Raw genomic sequence first — 17579 nt, 5'->3', positions numbered from 1 at the left:
ATATGAGGATATGGGGACATACACAATGTTGGGCTGAAATTCTTTCACTTGCCATTACTGGGTGTTTTTAAAAAGGTAGTTTCACCATGCCTGCTGTCTTTCCTTAAATGTGCCTGCATATCTATTTTCTATAAATACAGGATGCCGTGTTCCCACAACATGAGTTCTATGTGAATGGGGAGGTCCTGGAATAAGACACAGAGAGTGTTATGAACTGACTCTTCCCTTTTTTCTATCCTTACCCTTGCAGGAAATTTTCCTGTTGGGCTGCATTTGGTTGTCCAGCTTTTGAAACGAGAGCTTTGCCTTTTAATGTCTGAAGCTTGGTAATTTAGCTTTAGAGTGAACTGGGCACAGAGTGCTAATGGTGGAATTTAAGTTACGTGTTGGGTCCTACTCATCTCTCTTGCCCCAGGCTAAATTTCTCTAAAGCGAGTTTCTCAACTTTGGACTTTAAAGGCCAGGATGCTGTTCTTTTTTTCCTTGAGCCCTGTCCTTTTAAAACCTTGAAACATGGATATACACAGGGACATTGTCTCATAGTACTGGTATGGGAGGCAGGGTTAAGACCTTGGTTTCCCCCTCCTCTAATACACTGTACTGTAACAGGGCTCAGCCACAGTGCCTTGAAACTTCCTTATGATGCCGGGAGCAGCAACACAGCATTTCCCTCTCTATAGCTTGTTGCTACCCCCGCGCTGATATTCTGCGTGGATGTAAATGTGGCCCTGCCAGAAGTGGTGGGTGGCTGGTCACGCTGGAAATGAAAGTGCCAGCTCCTTCCTGAATGCTGCTCAAAAGAGGTTTAAGCCAGTCACGTGGAAACATGCGGGGAGGGGTGGGGAGAGGAGGAAAAAGGAAAAGGTAAAAATCCCATTTATTTTCCAGCTTCCAAAATGGCTCAAAGGATTACTGGTAGAACTGTGATAGCTATGTAAGCTTTTCATAATTTCACATAGTTAACCTGATTCTCTTCAGCAAAGAGAAATGCTATGCCTGTTGTTAGAGGACAGACAATATCATTAAAACGTTCACAATTGTATTGTAGTTGCACATGCATAATATAGATATTTTAAAGTAACCCTGTCTTGAATTGTGCATTGATTAGCTTCACTGATCTTTCATTATTTTAGTGCCCCGAAGACATTCCTTTCAGGTTGTAACATGCTGCTTTTTGTCTTCTGCTTGCAACTGTAAATGCCTTAGTCCTGCTGTAAAACCACCTTATTCAGGACATATTCTGGGGACTTCCTGCCTTCACACATTGATGGATGGAAGAAAGATCTCTTGGTACATAGTGTCGTTCTAAGCCAATGGCCCATTTCATGGATATTTTGATGGCTCAGCTTTAGTTATCTGAAGCTATTTTTCCATCAGCTTGGAAACAGCACATAGGCTTTACTAAGGTCACAAAATGATGGATATTATTTTTCACAGTAGATAATTTTATATGTATGCAGTCAAAAGGTGGTGAGGGTTTTTTTTTTTAGTGTGGAGTAAATTCTAGTTTTTATAAGTTGTAAATGTGACAATGAAAGTATAGTACAGTAAAAGCGTTGTTATCTTGCACCCATGGGAAATGCCAGTTAATCAACCTCAAGGCTGTAAGTGCAGTAAGCTTCTTGCTTTCTATGACCTTGCTGAAGGTTTCCTACTGACCAGATGGTTACATGTTACAATGTGAACAATAATTGTGTTTTATGATTTATATAGTTCTATATTGCATTGTAGAGTTCTAAATAGTCTCATTTAATGCGTATTGTACTGAAGATGAGAATGGTATGAAAATTGAGTATATGGCGTGATCATGGAGCTCAGAAATGATTGTTTATACTTTAAGCAAAATAGACTGACAGGAAAGGAAGCCCATATTTGGTCATGGGGAGAAGCTAATAACCTGAACAGCTGCAACTAAGACATTATTGCACTGTTCATGTTATCTGAAAGTGGGGAGGAAGATATCCCTCCTGATGGTAAAATCAACACTCTTAAAGAGTCTGAAACAGTATAAATACAGCCACAGTAAGCCCAGAGAATCAGAACCTTGCAAAGGCTCCCAAGAAAAGGCTGACTGGTATGTATGGCTTAAATACATTACTCTAGACTTTATGAATTAGATACTTTGAACTGAATCAGAATAATTTGACTGTTATATTTTAGAAGTTGGATTTTGAAACTGAATAGTATGTAAGACTTGCTTGCTTTTACTCCATACATTGTAAATACATACATTGTACTTTGACAAGAGTTTTTATAGAAGTGTTAAAGACTTGATAATCTGCATTTACACATATTTTACTAGAAGTATATCAATAAAAAGACTTGCTTTTTAAAAGTAGGGAAAGTTGTTGAGTCCTGCTTACTCGATGACAATAAGATAACTTCACTTCTCAGTAAGTGATACATTCTAAGAGCCTGTCATCTGAACAGCACGACCCGCTTCAAGCAGTCCTTACAAGATATAAGGGGAGGGTGCGGCTGCCTTGCATGCTGCACTCATGGCTTGTCTCAGGTTGGTCTTGTCTGCTGCCCTGCTAGTCCTGCCATACTCTGGGGCATCCTAAAGGGCACCGGGTTTTCAACTGTACTTGTTGCAAGCTGTGGCACTGGCAAAATGCCCAGTCCATCATTTGCACATGGCATGAGCTTTGGCACCAAGTGAGGGAGTTGACTGGTGGCCGTCAGCTGGCCAGGTGGTGGACCTTCTCTACTACCCTGTGACTGGTAAGTGAAGGAACAGGCCGCTTTCCCGCAGGTATGTTGCAAGGGCCATGAGTTTACAGACTTCTGCAAGGGCCAAGAATGGTTGTGGATGTTTATCACACTTTTCCTGTTAACCAAAGGAGGATTTGCATTGCTTCTGTGCTAGATGCAAGTTACAAGACTTATACTGGTGTTTTAATTGGTATCAATAGCTCCTGAATTTTTGGTTGGCTGCTAGATCCAAAGATGATTTGTCAAAGCCTGCCTATAGGGCTGTTTTCATATGGGGCTTTGTTGCTTGAGTTGCAGCTTGCTGGGCGCGGGGGAGTGGCAGCCTGTCACATTGCATTCTGAAGCTTGTAAATTCATTCCTTTATGGATCTGACCTAGCTAAGGAACTTGCACTTCCCCTCCACTCCCGCTTATCCTAGTCCTATAGGGACTTTTTCCTATATAGGGCAAGTTTTACAATAACTATGCAATGTCAAGGATATGGATGTATAGGTTGTTTTGCAAAGTTTGTTGGATGTTGGAAGTTGAACCCCCCCCCCAATGTTCTTGATGGAGAGGAGATGAGCAGCAGGTGGTTCCTCATTCCACAAGAACGCTGGGGCATCTCCATCACCTTTCTGACAATAGATCTGCTTAAGACTGAATAGAAGTAAAATTATAGCAAGCTTCTTACTTCCATTGAGTGTGGCACGTTCCCTCTCCTTTTTTAGGAGAAATAACAATTCTGTGTCTCATTCTGATTCCCCCCCCCCAATAAAATTTAACTGTTCACTTTGTTGCAGTTAAGGGCTTCTTGAGTTGCAGTTAAGGGCTTCTTGAGTTGAAGATGTTCTAGAGGCAACTGATGTGCACTTCAGTAAGCCACAAGCAGAGACCTAGGAGAACCAAGAAGGTGCAAACCTCCTCTCCCTGTTGCTCCTTCCTTCCTTGCTTAGTTCCTCCCTCCCTCCCTCCTTGCAGGCTTTGCAGCTTCTTCCTTCGATCTCCCCCATTTTTCTCTTTTCCACTTCTCACATGCTACTGTCCCACCAGCCTTCTCTTCTTTTTCCCTTGTAGCTTCTTGGAGGTCATAATAAGAGCCCTCCTGGAACAGACCAGTAGTCCATCTAGTCCAGCATTCTGTCTCACACAGTGGTCAACCAGTTACTCTGTAGGTCCAACAACAGGGCATAGAGGCCAAAGCGTTGCCCTGATGTTGCCTCCTGGAACTGGTATTCAGAGCTTTACTGCCTCTGAATGTGGAGGTTCCCTTTCGTCACCATGGCTAGTAGCCACCGATAGACTCCATCAATCTGTCTAACCCTACTTTAAAGCTGTCTATGCTTTTGGCCATCACTGCATTCACTGGGAGCAGATTCCACATTTTAATCACTTGTTGTGTAAAGAAGTATTTCCTTTTGTCCATCCTAAATCTACTTGGGTGCCCTTGAGTTCTAGTGTTTTGAAAGTGGTAGAAAAAGTTCTCTGTCCGCTCTCTGTACTTGTGCATAAATTCATAAACCTTTATCATGTCCCTCCCCTTAGTCATCTCTTTTCTAAACCGAGAAGTCCCAGACTCATCTGCCTTTCCTCACAGGAAAGGTGCTCCAACCCTTTAATCTTCTTGGTTGCCCTCTTCTGTACTTTTTCCACTCTGCAGTGTCCTTTTTCCAGCTTATACAGGTCTGGTAGCAATGGTGATTAGGTGGGACCTCCACATTTGGAGGCAGTACCCTTCTAAATACCAGTGCTAGCAAAAGTGCAGTTTTTCCTAGACATCCAGTTTGTTGTGTCTCTGCCAGGCTGTTCTAGATCAGTTTACAGCATGAATTTCAAGTTAAATTTTATTGCAGCTGTTAGAGGACAGAAGAGAAAGAAAGGTGTAAGATTAGTAATCAAGACACTATGTCCAGAAAACAGGTTACAGATAGACCTCTAAATGTGCAAATTTTGTACATGGGTTGCATGAAGCTGGGTATCTTTCTTTCAGGTTAGAAGTAAGGAATAGACACCCTCCCATAAGAGTGAAACTACACATTCCACAGTGAATTCATGTCTTAGAAAACCATCCACCCTCTGCTCCCGAGTCATACAGGGAAGACTTCCCTCCCACTTTAGTTAAAGTGCATAATCCTTCTTGCAGTAAGCAAGAGGTGAACAATAGGACATTAATTTTGGCAGTATTTATATTGCTGAGCTTTCCCTTTTACTTCCAAGATGAAAAGTGCCTGTGGGGAGTGTCTGGTGGAGTGTGTCATAGTCAGATTAATTCCTTCCTCGACCCAGTCTAGTTCCTCTGTAGGTAGTAATGTTGTGATGTCGGGGTCCGTACATAACACACAAGCTCCCAACTGTTTGAGCTTTTAAGGAATGATTATTAACTCTGCCTGATCACACAGTTGAGCTAAGGGGATACATTGCAAAATAGGCACTTAGGTGATTGCTGATTTTGTTGGCAATGTGAATCCAAGTGAGTAAATACTGCCTTAATAGAATCACTGATAGATGAGTGGCATAGCACAAGGAGTTTGTCAAGTAGGAAGTATTAATTGCCTCTTAAATAAATGGTTTTTGTAGAAATTAGCAGAGCAATTGGATGTGGCTTTACAGACAGCAGTGAGGTTATAATTTTGTTTATTTATTTGTTTGGATACTTCTACCCTCTTTTCTCCATTGAGTATGGACTCAAAGCAGTTTGCAATATAAGAGAGCAACGAGCCATAAAAACATACACACAAAATCCTACAAATCTACCTGGCAGCAACAAGCTAATGCGCAGGGTAGGAAAAGGGGACATAGCAGGTGGTAAAATCTCTGCCCTTGGTGGCAACAGTCTCTCTCCAGGTATTCCTTTCCTTCCAGTAACTCCCTTTAAGCTTGCAGTACTGGAGGAAAGGAACAGAACAGTTGGTAAAGCTCTGCCCCAGAGGGCAACAGTCTCTCTCCAGGAGTTTCCTTCTGGGAACTAGCTCTCTTTAAGCTTGCAGGGCTGGAGGGAAGGAGCAGAGCAGGTGGTAAAAATTCTGTTCTGCCCCTGATGGTAATTGTTGCTCTCAGGGTGGATTTGATTTAAATCAAATCACTAGTCAGTAAGACTAGATTTAAATAATGGTTTTCTACATAAATAGCACTTTTGAAGTTTTATTATGGCCACCGGGCCTTGCATTTCGTTGTAGCAGTGTTTACGTTTTGCACCCATGCCTGCCTTACCCATATGTAGAGGGACTTCATTAAAATATTCCCAAACTGGAAGAGCATGACATTGTGAATGTATTAATGCAATTCATTTACCAAAAAAAGTAAACATTGCATCAATATACAGCCTCGTGCTAAATAATTAAAAATTAATCCTTATTTCATGATGAATAACCTTTGGACTATAATGTATCTTGAATAGAAAACTATCTTTAGATAGATTTTTCCTCAAAAGGCATTTAAAAAAAAATCCGACTTAAATAAAAAAATCCAAAATCATTGTTTTTTATCCACCCTAGTCTTTCTCCGAGTATTTGCATTGACACTATGGCATCACTGGTGTATGGAAGCCTGTGATTGGTCTTGTAAGGCGAGCCTCGTTTCTTTTTGCAATTACTTTATTTTGAATATAAATTGCAAACACTGAACTTTTCAATTTTGAAGTATTCTACAAAATGTTTGCCTCGTTTTTGAGAAGCTGATTTGTACTACATCTGGGTTATTTTAACATTTCATAAATATATTCATGAAAAAAAATCCACAGAACTCTTAGTGTCACGGTTATGGGACTTCGCCTTCTATGCTGTCAAGCAATGAGAAAGTAAATTGTCACCAATTCATGTGGTAGATAGGGCACTGGAATAATGTCTGAACTAGTTTCCTTGATAAAAGTGTTAAACTATTTGAATTATAATTTATTCTAGCTGTGAGAGGCATATTGATCCCCGTGCTTATGTTACTGAGGACGCCTGGGAGCTATAATTTTATATCTTATAACCTTGCTAGAATTAAGTTATGACAAACTGATCCCGGAAAGATGCAGCAATATTTTAGTACGGAGATCATTTATGCTAGCTCGACTCAATTCCTTTCCATCTAAGGTTTTATATGGGCGATTTACTAAGGCTCCCTTTAACAAGACAATATGTCCATGCAGAATGGGCCAGCCAGACGCCCTACATCACATTATCTTAGATCGTCGTTTACATGAAGAACCCCGTAAAAAAATTATATTACCCTTAATCAGCAAACGGATGGCCCCTTATAGAACATCCACTTGCCAATTCTTGCTGAACGACATTACAACTGATGTTACTGTGAAGGTGGCAGAGTTTTTGGCAGAAGTTGTTAAGGTTAAGATTCAAACTCAATTTTAATCTAGATATGTATTATCTGTTTATCTCTGACCTTGTGACCATCGATATTATGCCAATAAAGGTTATCTGATTCTGATTCTGACAAACTGATCCGTGATAGTAGCAGTTCCTGATTTCATCTAGAAGGTCGAGCATTTATCTATGCCTGATCGGTCTCTATCAGAAAAGAAAAATGGAAACTTGGTGCTTTTTTGAATAAAAGAAATAGCTCTAAATAAGTCTGCCTCGTTTCAGATACCATCCCGATGTCACATAGTAGCCATGAAAAACAGATCGTCTGTAGGCCATTATAGTTGGCTGCAGCATGTTTAGGCATGAACATCTGTCCTGTGTGTGCTTTTAAAAAAAATGGGAAATAGCTGATATAATTGTGGCAAATTGCCACAAAACGATGAATCAGCCTTGAGCATCCCTGACTGTCTTTTTTGGATACAATGCTGTAATGACTGAAGCTGCCTGGTATAGAAAATGAGAGGCTTTTGGATTAATCTTAGTCAGCCGTCTACAGCATGTCCCTGTTTTTTTCTTACTCAACCTTGAGTTGCTGGGATTGGAATAAATGCTTAACTCAGGAGATGGATCTCCTCCATTATCGAATTCCCATCTACCATACTGTACTGGTGGATTAGAAGGAAGGGAATATATAAAGAAGAGCATGTTTTACCTTCACAGGCTTCTCAGCTGAGGGGTTCATGCTTCATGGTAAAGTCAACTCAGAGAAAAGAATTTTGTCTTTGTCTCAGCTATTATGCTCTGAATATCTCATATCCTTTGTAACTGGGAATGAGTAGATTTTCAACCCCTGATTTTGGTATCAACCTAAGTTAGAAGCCACCTGGGTGTTATGAGGAGAACACAGAGACTGCAGAGAAGGATGGGAGTTGTTGGAGATGCCAGGTCCCTTGCTTCTCTGGCCCAAGACTTAGGGAGGCTTGCGATGTACCTGTTCTCCAGTCCTTCCCATGGTAGCTGTTTCAAGGTGGGAACCACCTGGCAGTTGTGACAGGGAGTAAGAGATGATGTGAGTTTCATGTTTGATTGATAATATTTTTTATTTTTATTCAATTTCTATCCTGCCCTTTCCCAGCTCAGGGTGGCTAATGACAGTATAAGCTTACATAATGTATCAATACAATAAAACATAGAACATAAATATAGATATATTAATATTAAAAACCTGACAAATTTAAAATGATGCCCAAATAACAATTCCCTCTTGTATACAGTTTTGCCTAATCTAAAAGGAGGGAATCATCATTAATATGGGTAAAAGTTAGTTCCAGGGAGACCCCACAACATAACAACAGAGAATATAAAAGTTTAATATAGTGGGGTCCAGTTATGCTACTGCACCGTTAAGACTGAACCTGGTGGCATCCAGGGAAAAATGGAGACTGGAGTTAGTACAATTCAGTGCTGAAGTGACTGAGGTTCTGAAAGTGTTTTAGTTACTGTTTGGTGTGTTCCTAAGGAATAAAAATCAGCATTTTTTTACACATCCTGCCTTTTCCCCTATTGGAGTGTAACACAACCCTACGGCCCACTGGGCAATGGCATTGCCCACTTTTCTGAAACATGAGGCAGGTGACACATCACTTAGAAGAGTCACATGTGGTTCCTGAGCCGCTGTCACTGTGATATAGTTTTAAAACCTATGTAAACTGGGAAGAAACTGGCTTCCTCCTATTTTGTAACTTTTTCCATGCGTCCAAATAACTGTCATAGGTATGTGTAGGCAATTAGACTAATGACTGTCTTAAAGAGTGTTGTGGATGAATTTCAAGTATTTTAGTAATATTTGCTAAAATAAAGTGACTACCATGACCAGCTCTAACAAATTATGTTTCTCTATATTATCTGTATCCATTTCTTCCCACCCGTTGATGCCAAATAGATCTCATCCAGGCCACGAATGAGACAAATGTCAACATTCCGCAGATGGCTGATACTCTGTTTGAACGAGCAACGAACAGTAGCTGGGTGGTTGTGTTCAAAGCCTTAGTTACAACACATCATCTAATGGTTCATGGTAATGAGGTAAGCATAGTGTTCTCACTCAAGTAGTAGAATTTAGTATTAATCTTAAAAACAGGGTTGTTCTTAAATTAGAATTAGGAAACTCATTGTTAAAATATTATTTAAAAATATTTATTCCCTGGCTTCAAGAGGGAGTTCTAAAGCTTGTGGGATTCCCTTGCATAAGAAGATGGGGTCAACCTCTTTCATCCCCTCCAGCAAGAAAAGGGGCTTCCCTTCCTAGTGGCAGCAAAGGAGAGTGTTTGCTGATCTTTTGTGGAGATTTCACAGTTGCTTCCCTTCTGCCTCTGCATCATGGGCAGGAAAAATACATGCTAATAGTTGAGCTCCTAGGGATAACAATTGGGCCTTTACATCTCCAGCTGTACCTTTTCCCCAGGTATGGGTTAGACAAGTTAGAGGACTGCCATCCATCAAAGTACTAGATAATGAAGGCTGATCATTTTAGTTTCAGGACAGTAGCCATGTCGCTCTGCAGTAGAAGAGCTTTATTTGTCAGATACCTGACAAATGGTTCTTTGATTCTTGAAAGCTTATATCCCAAAATTCTTGTTGGTCTATAACGTGCTACTTGGCTGGACTCTGATTATTTTAATGGCTGCTGCACTACTTTCCCTATCCCCTTCACTAACCCGAAAAATGACTGTTCAGTACTGAAAGGTTTGCCACCACTAAATTAGGACTTGCGGGGATTTTTTACCACTACTATAGATTTTGATGACAAAAGGGCCAACCCCAAGTTGCTTTGTGGGTGAAGTCTTCAGTGGGAAAAAATGCTGGGGCTTATGTCTTTGGGTGTGAGCACTAATATCTATGCCTGACAAGAAATCACCTGAGATAAAAAAGCACAAGCACCATAGCAATCTGAGGGCAGATTCCCAATACTAGCATAAAATGTTCTTTTCCATTCAAACATGGGGACCTAGGAATGATCCTAGTCATCTTAGGGGATCTTTGGCCTGAACAAGTCATGTGATGTGCTTTGCTTTGATGAGATGTGTATACAAAAGCCATGATACTAGTTATATTCCCATAGCTTTCAGTTAGAAGGGGGTAAGTGTTTATGGAATTCTCATGAAATATAATATTTCATTAGTGGAAAGTCACTTAGCCTCAAGCAAAGAGGGTTCAGTCTTCACCGGTTCCCTTACTACTGCAGACCCTCTCACTGCTCCCCACACTGTTGTTAAGGGTCCCATTATGTCCCAGAGGTAATTTTGGGGGAACATGGCAGGCTGCAGCAGAAAGTGGGAGGAAAAAATCCAGTCTATGAGTAGAGCTCTGATCAAGTTTCTTGGGGTCTGAGCAATAGTAATGAGATAATGTTGAAAGAGAAGTTGGCTGATTTTTTTTTAAATCCCTTACAGAGGTTTATTCAGTATTTGGCGTCTAGAAACACACTATTCAATCTCAGCAATTTTTTGGACAAAAGTGGATCACATGGTAAGTAATTCACTTCATAAATAAAACTTGGTACTATCTGAGCAAAGTTTTTAACACTTAAACCAAAATACATTTTTCTTCCCTGGAGATTGTGGCACAAGTCAAAACTATCAAAATCAAGAATGTGTTCAATATATCCTATATTTTATTCCCTAATCTAATCAGTGTTGTTGAATATTATTCCAAAGGTACTGATGTAATTGTACCTCTTCTTTGCCTCTTTTATTTTATTCTTTGTTTTATAAAAATAAAAAATATTTATAAAAATGTTTCAAAAATGAGTAGTTATAGGACCTGGAAAAACAAAGTTAAAATGAGGAAGCATTGTTAACATTTTATAAGAGGTTGGTTTGAGTGTGTGCCTTATGGGCCGACACATGCACAAAGGACTGACAGTGTGAGATAGGTACAGTGAGGGAAAAAAGTATTTGATCCCCTGCTGAATTTGCCCGTTTGCCCTCTGACGAAGAAATGACCATAATTTTAATGGTAGGTCTATTGTAGCTGTGAGAGACAGAATAACAACAGGAAAACCCCCAGAAACCCAGAAGACAAAAGTCAGAGATTGATGTGCATTATAATGAGTGAAATAAGTATTTGATCCCTTTGCAAAAGATGACTTAGTACTTAATGGCAAAACCCTTGTTGACAATTACAGAGGTCAGACGTTTCTTGTAGGTGGCCACCAGGTTTGCACACATCTCAGGAGGTATTTTGTCCTACTCCTCTTTGCAGATCCTCTCCAAGTCAGTAAGATTTCGAGGCTGATGTGTAGCTACTCGAACCTTCAGTTCCCTCCACAGATTTTCGATGGGATTAAGGTCTGGAGACTGGCTAGGCCACTCCAGGACCTTAATGTGCTTCTTCTTGAGCCACTCCTTTGTTGCCTTGGCTGTGTGTTTTGGGTCATTGTCATGCTGGAATACCCATCCTCGACCCATTTTCAATGCCCTGGCTGAGGGAAGGAGGTGCTCACCCAAGATTTGACGATACATGGTCCCGTCCATCGTCCCTTCGATGCCGTGAAGGTGTCCTGTCCCCTTAGCAGAAAAACACCCCCAAAGCATAATATGTCCCCCTCCATGTTTGACGGTGGGGATGGTGTTCTTGGGGTCGTAGGCAGCATTCCTCCTCCTCCAAACACGGCGAGTTGAGTTGATGCCAAAGAGCTCGATTTTGGTCTCATCTGACCACAACACTTTCACACAGTTCTCCTCTGGGTCATTCAGATGTGCATTGGCAAACTGCCGATGGGCCTGTACATGTGCTGTCTTGAGCAAGGGGACCTTGCGGGCTCTGCAAGATCTCAGTCCTTCACGGCGTAGTGTGTTACCAACTGTTTTCATGGTGACTATGGTCCCAGCTGCCCTGAGATCATTGACAAGTTCCCCCCGTGTAGTTCTGGGCTGCTTCATCACCGTTCTCATGATCATTGCAACTCCACAAGATGAGATCTTGCATGGAGCCCCAGACCGAGGGAGGTTGACGGTTAGGGTTGTCACCTTCTCACCAAGCTACTTGGCAATAGTCTTGTAGCCCAGTCCAGCCTTGTGCAGGTCTACAATCTTGTCCCTGACATCCTTGGACAGCTCTTTGGTCTTGGTCATGGTGGCTAGTTTGGAATCTGATGGATTGATTGCTTCTGTTGACAGCAGAACCCTAACCTGGCTGGTTGATAGGGGATCAAATACTTATTTCACTCATTATAATTAACATCAATCTCTGACTTTTGTCTTCTGGGTTTCCGGGGTTTTTCCTGTTGTTATTCTGTCTCTCACAGCTACAATAAACCTACCATTAAAATTATGGACTGGTCATTTCTTCGTCAGAGGGCAAACGGGCAAATTTAGCAGGGGATCAAATACTTTTCCCCCTCACTGTATACCTGTTTGATGTACTAATGGTAGTAAAGCTTCCATTTTTGTATGACAAGCTTCAGTAGTCTATTTTTACAGTGGCAGATTTCTCTCTGTGTGTGTTTCATATATGCATATGTGTGTGTGCCCCACTGGGATAGGCCTATTACAGGTTGAGTATCCCTTATCTGGAATGCTTGGGACCAGACGTTTTCCGTATTTTGTATATTTCTGTATTTTGGAATATTTGCATATGCATAATGAGATATCTTGGGGATGAGGCCCAAGTTTAAACTCGAAATTCATTATGTTTTATACATATTTTATATACACTTTATACACATTGCCTGAATATAATTTTAAACAATATTTTAATTGTGTGTACATTGAACCATCAAAAAGCAGCTTGACGTGCCGCTGAGGGCCTGTGAGTAATGCCTGCATGTCAGCTCAAAATGTCTGTAATTCAGATCTTTCCGTATTTTGGATGTCTGGATAAGGGATACTCAACCTGTATGAGGAGTTAAAAGAAAATATTAAAAGATGGACTCTTCCGCTAACAGTGACTGTTTAAGAAATTGCGCAACGTCATGCAGCTGCTCAAAAAGACACTTATATTGAGCGTTAATGAATGTCAGAATGTATTTAATCAAAGTTAGATGATATACAAAAGTTGATCTGTCGGTAAGTAGCCGTATTTCTGATGATTTCTCGGTGGTGGTATTCTGTAGGTTCTTGCCCCTTCTGTGTGACTGGGGGGCAACGTGTTTTTTCCCTGTTTTTATATATCTGCAAAAGAGAAGCAGCTGTACCAATCAGACAAGTTAATAAGGCATCTCAGTATTCCAACACTGTGATTTTCTGTACACTCTGCAATGTTGCTATAGTACTTCACATTTTCTGCTCCCAGTTATAACAAAATAATAAAAGGATTACGTATGTAGATTCATGCAGCTAAGTACCAGATTCCAAAAACTCTAAGGCCCAATGCTCTGTAAGACTCCTCTAGCTTCTTAGCTTATATTACCCAGACCAACACTACAGTAACTGTACACATCCAAAACACAAGACATAACAATATCAGAGCAAGATCCTTTCTCTGAGCTTCTTAGTAATTTTGGTCTCAAATAGACCAAAGGCTTAGAATGTCTGGCACTGAAGACTCAAACTTGACAAATAAAATCAAGGTTTTTCGACGAATTTTTGGATGAATTGTGCATGCTTCGAGCCTTGAGAGGAACCCCATTTCAAACTGTCTATTAATTATAGGATTTTTTTCTATATGTATAATTTCACAGAACATATTCAAACTGTTCATTGAAACTACAAAACCAGATTAAAGTAGTATGTCTTAGAATATTCATTATTTCTTCAGCGTGTCGTGTCAGCTGTGGACATAGTCATTAGGCTAAAATAATGTGAATTCTTTCCGTTTAATTGTTCTTTGGATCAGGCTGCCTGTGCAAGTTTTAAATAGCTCCTGTACAGTTTCTGCTGTCAGTCACTCCTCATCTTAACATGAAAATAATATCATATGGCAATAGAATGGTTGAGTGCCACAGCAATATCAATGAATGTATAATGTACTATTGTTAACAAATGAATATAATGTGTTTCATGTCAGTTAGACAATGACTAATCCAAAAAGAATCAAATTATTTTTCCCCTGCATCAATTTAAATAACAGTCTTGTAAAATAAAAGCTCCTTCTTAGTACGGTATCCATTGTTAGGAAGGTTATGTAGCTCTTTACTAAGATTTATAGTTAGAATAAGATAAATAATTCTGGTGAATGTCACTGAAACCCGTCATTAATAAATCCATCTGTTCAATTGTAGCCTTGGCTGTCCCTGTAATCTACTGTTAAGATTTAATAGGTTGAAAAAAATCACTTTGTCTAAAATTATATCTTTCTTTCTTTTTAAAAGGATATGATATGTCTACCTTTATCAGGCGCTACAGCAGATACTTGAATGAAAAAGCATTTTCCTACAGACAAATGGCATTTGATTTTGCAAGAGTGAAGAAAGGGTGAGCTGTCCTTGTCTCTTACAAATATTGCCTTTTTCCAGTATAACCAGAATGTTATGGTAATTATTACTTACAGCAGCCTATTAAACTCTCAAGCATGATTTAAAATGGAGTACTGAGTTCTTGTGGCCCACTTCATTGCTTGTTTTTCCGGGGTGGTGGTGAAAGTTCTCAGTTTGTGGTGGTGAAAGTTCTCAGCATCCAAGTTCCATATATGTTCCAAGGGTTAGTCAAAAGCTCAAATAACTTGAAAATATTAAGTAGGGCAATAATCTATGGCTTAAAACACCCTGGAGTTCTTCAGTACAGTTTATTGGAACAGTCCATGACCAGTAAAATATCAATCACTTGGAGTTCTTCGTACATTCCTGGGACAGCCTTGATTATGCCAGGTCATATAAACATGTGCACTAATCGTGGAATTTAATAAATTAGGATTTTGTTTGGTTTTTGACTTCACAATAGTAGGAAATGCAGAAACTTTTGACCAATAGAACACATCTTCAATTCCATATTAAATTTCACAGGAGAGAAACAGTATTTGCTTTTCCCCTGGAACAGAGGGCAGATTATCAGTTTGATTTATTATTCTGCCTCTGCTTCCTAGTCATGGATCCACAGAAATTTTTAAAAAATATACTAGATGCATAGACCTCCCAGCCTGATAGCAACGTGTTAAAAGTAATACAATGTTGGTATATGAATTTTTGTAAGTATTTGAAAATTGACTATTAGAGGCAGGATCACAATGATGTATGAATGCTTCAGCTAAGTAGTTAAGATCACTGTAGATTTTTAAAAACTTTATTCTATTAAAGTATGCCTCTTTGCCTCATGACTCAAGGCAGCTCTCAAACACATCCTGTTGAAAACTGATTTCTTTCAGAAGCCTTGAGTTAAATCCTTCAATAATGCTCCCAGAAGGAGCTAGCAAGAGAGATTTTCCCTGCCTCCCCATTCCCCCAGCATATCAGGAAAATCCTCTGGTGATAGAGGATTCTCATGAAGAATATTTACCACTGTTTTGGTGGGGCAGGTTGCAGCGAATGGGGGAGATGACAACAATATCTCCTCCCTCTTTTATTGGCAGGGAACTTGCTTCTCAACTGATGGGAGAGGAGAGTGTTTAACTTATTTCCTTATGTCCACTGTAACCCCCATAGTGCCCATTGTTCAAGAAAGTTCTCTACTCAACAGAGGATTTTTGCAGAGTGCAAAAGGAGAGTCAGGCCAAATCTACTGTGACTTCTCTTTCCACACATTTTTTCTGCAGGACCCAATTCCATTTTTTTTTATTCTTCAGTGTTAACTAATGTTTTGTGTATGTTTTGTTGTTGTTGTTGTTGTTGGTTTGGGTTTTGCAGGGCTGATGGTGTAATGAGGACGATGGTTCCAGAGAAACTACTGAAGAGTATGCCAATATTACAGGGACAAATAGATGCCCTTCTTGAATTTGATGTAGGTATTTAAACTTTTCTTAATTGTTATTGCGACATAAGACATTTATCACTAAAACCCACACTGAAAACATTGCTGTTTCCTTCAAGCCGTTGTTTGCTCATTAAAGTTTAATTTCTTTTTGTAAGTGTTCCACATTTCAGAGAGAATAGGTAGAAGAGAACTGGGTTGAACTAGGCTGCTGGACTGTCTTTTTAATTTTCTTCCCTATCAATAAAGCCCACCATAGAACTTGCTTCTCTTCACTGTTACCAGCGTGCAAAATCACATTAAATATATCTTGTACACAAGGATATCACAAGATTCTGTTGGATATGCTTCTACAATCTGATTTCCCTCCTGCTATCCTTCTCTTACTGGAGGAGGTGTTACAGATGAATATCAGTTGGAGCCTGATAGTTCTGGTTACCAACGATAAAATTGTTTTCTGAAGCTTCTAGGACTTATGAGAAGGGGGGATTAAACGTACTTAATTTCACTAAGATTTTGTTTCAGTGTCAGGGAGAAACAGACTTAAATATTGAGTGTAAAACGTATGTGTTTGATAATATTCCATAGTATTTAATTTAGTGTTCAAAGAACGCTGTTTCTGAGCAGTGTGAATGCTGAAAAAACCCACTGGGTTCTTATTTGTGTGTAGGTTCATCCAAATGAGCTGACAAATGGTGTCATAAATGCTGCATTTATGCTTCTCTTCAAAGATCTCATCAAGCTTTTTGCTTGCTACAATGATGGCGTTATTAACTTACTAGGTAAGCAAGCTGATGAGGCATGGTTTTGCATGGGGCTGTAGAACATTGCATTTAGCGAGTCATTCTTGGCAGAGGCAGGTAGAATTGTGACTTTCCAGTACATGGAGAGAAGTGGCCGCTGGCTTCATACTTCCCTATTCTGGTAGTCCCAGGGATCTTTTCTTTGTCTTGTATCTATTTGAAGAGTAAAAAGCTGATAAGCCACTTACATCATCTTTAGAAGGAATAAAATCATCAATTTTCAGTTGTTTTCTAGACTTCACTGGAGAAAGCTGGCCTGAGTTCCTCCTCTGTTTTCTTTTCCGTCTCAAACACGGGCTCATGGTTTACAACTACAGCAAAGATATAAGTCCAGCTGGAGTACAGGAAATTAATTACCTAGGACTGCTAGAAATAAACAGCAATCTCTCCAATTAAAATTAAACTAAAATGAGGTAAAATAAATGCTAAATCTCTAAAATTCTGGCAGGAGAATATGACTCAGCCGTGTGCTGGTCGCCATCTTGGACAGATCCTGTCCTTTTCTTTGTCTTCTACAGACAACTATGAAAGCATCTTTGCTAGTATTTGTAATTTGGGGTTGTGAAGATGCTAATTTATAAACTGCATCAACTGAGTGAATTGCAGCTGACTAGGTTAGCATGAGCTTTCAGCAAAATTAACTTTGTCACTGGGTTTGTTCTTATGCTAGTTAATTAAAAGTACTATTAACATTGTAATACTGGGAGTGAGTTCCAGGCTACTATTGTACTCCTTCATTTCATAGGAATAGACAGGCCCACGATGTTGTAAACATTGTCCTCTGACATTGTGTGTGTGTGTAAAGTGCCTTCAAGTCGCAGCCAATTTATGGCGACCCCTTTTGACATTACATATACCAAATTACATCTTTGAATTCTGTGGCATTTGCTAATGACCTCTAGTGTGGATTAGAATCCTTGGTTTATTTTTTAAAA

General features: G+C 39.8%; 1 protein-coding gene across 1 annotated transcript in view; it reads left to right on the top strand.

The window, feature by feature from the left end:
* The window catches only part of SNAP91 (synaptosome associated protein 91), a 91044-nt gene that overhangs the window by 19310 nt on the left and 54155 nt on the right, over window positions 1-17579 (top strand). Inside the window, exons 3-7 of the mRNA XM_056856070.1 lie at window positions 8941-9083; window positions 10451-10526; window positions 14311-14413; window positions 15778-15871; window positions 16512-16623. Coding sequence (XP_056712048.1) covers window positions 8941-9083; window positions 10451-10526; window positions 14311-14413; window positions 15778-15871; window positions 16512-16623 — 528 coding nt within the window. The remainder of the gene's footprint in view (window positions 1-8940; window positions 9084-10450; window positions 10527-14310; window positions 14414-15777; window positions 15872-16511; window positions 16624-17579) is intronic.

Source organism: Euleptes europaea, chromosome 10, assembly GCF_029931775.1.
Source record: "Euleptes europaea isolate rEulEur1 chromosome 10, rEulEur1.hap1, whole genome shotgun sequence".
In the NCBI taxonomy this organism is placed as follows: Eukaryota; Metazoa; Chordata; class Lepidosauria; order Squamata; family Sphaerodactylidae; genus Euleptes; species Euleptes europaea.
The sequence above is the reverse complement of the archived record's forward strand: the minus strand, read 5'-3'. Positions and strand labels throughout refer to the sequence as shown.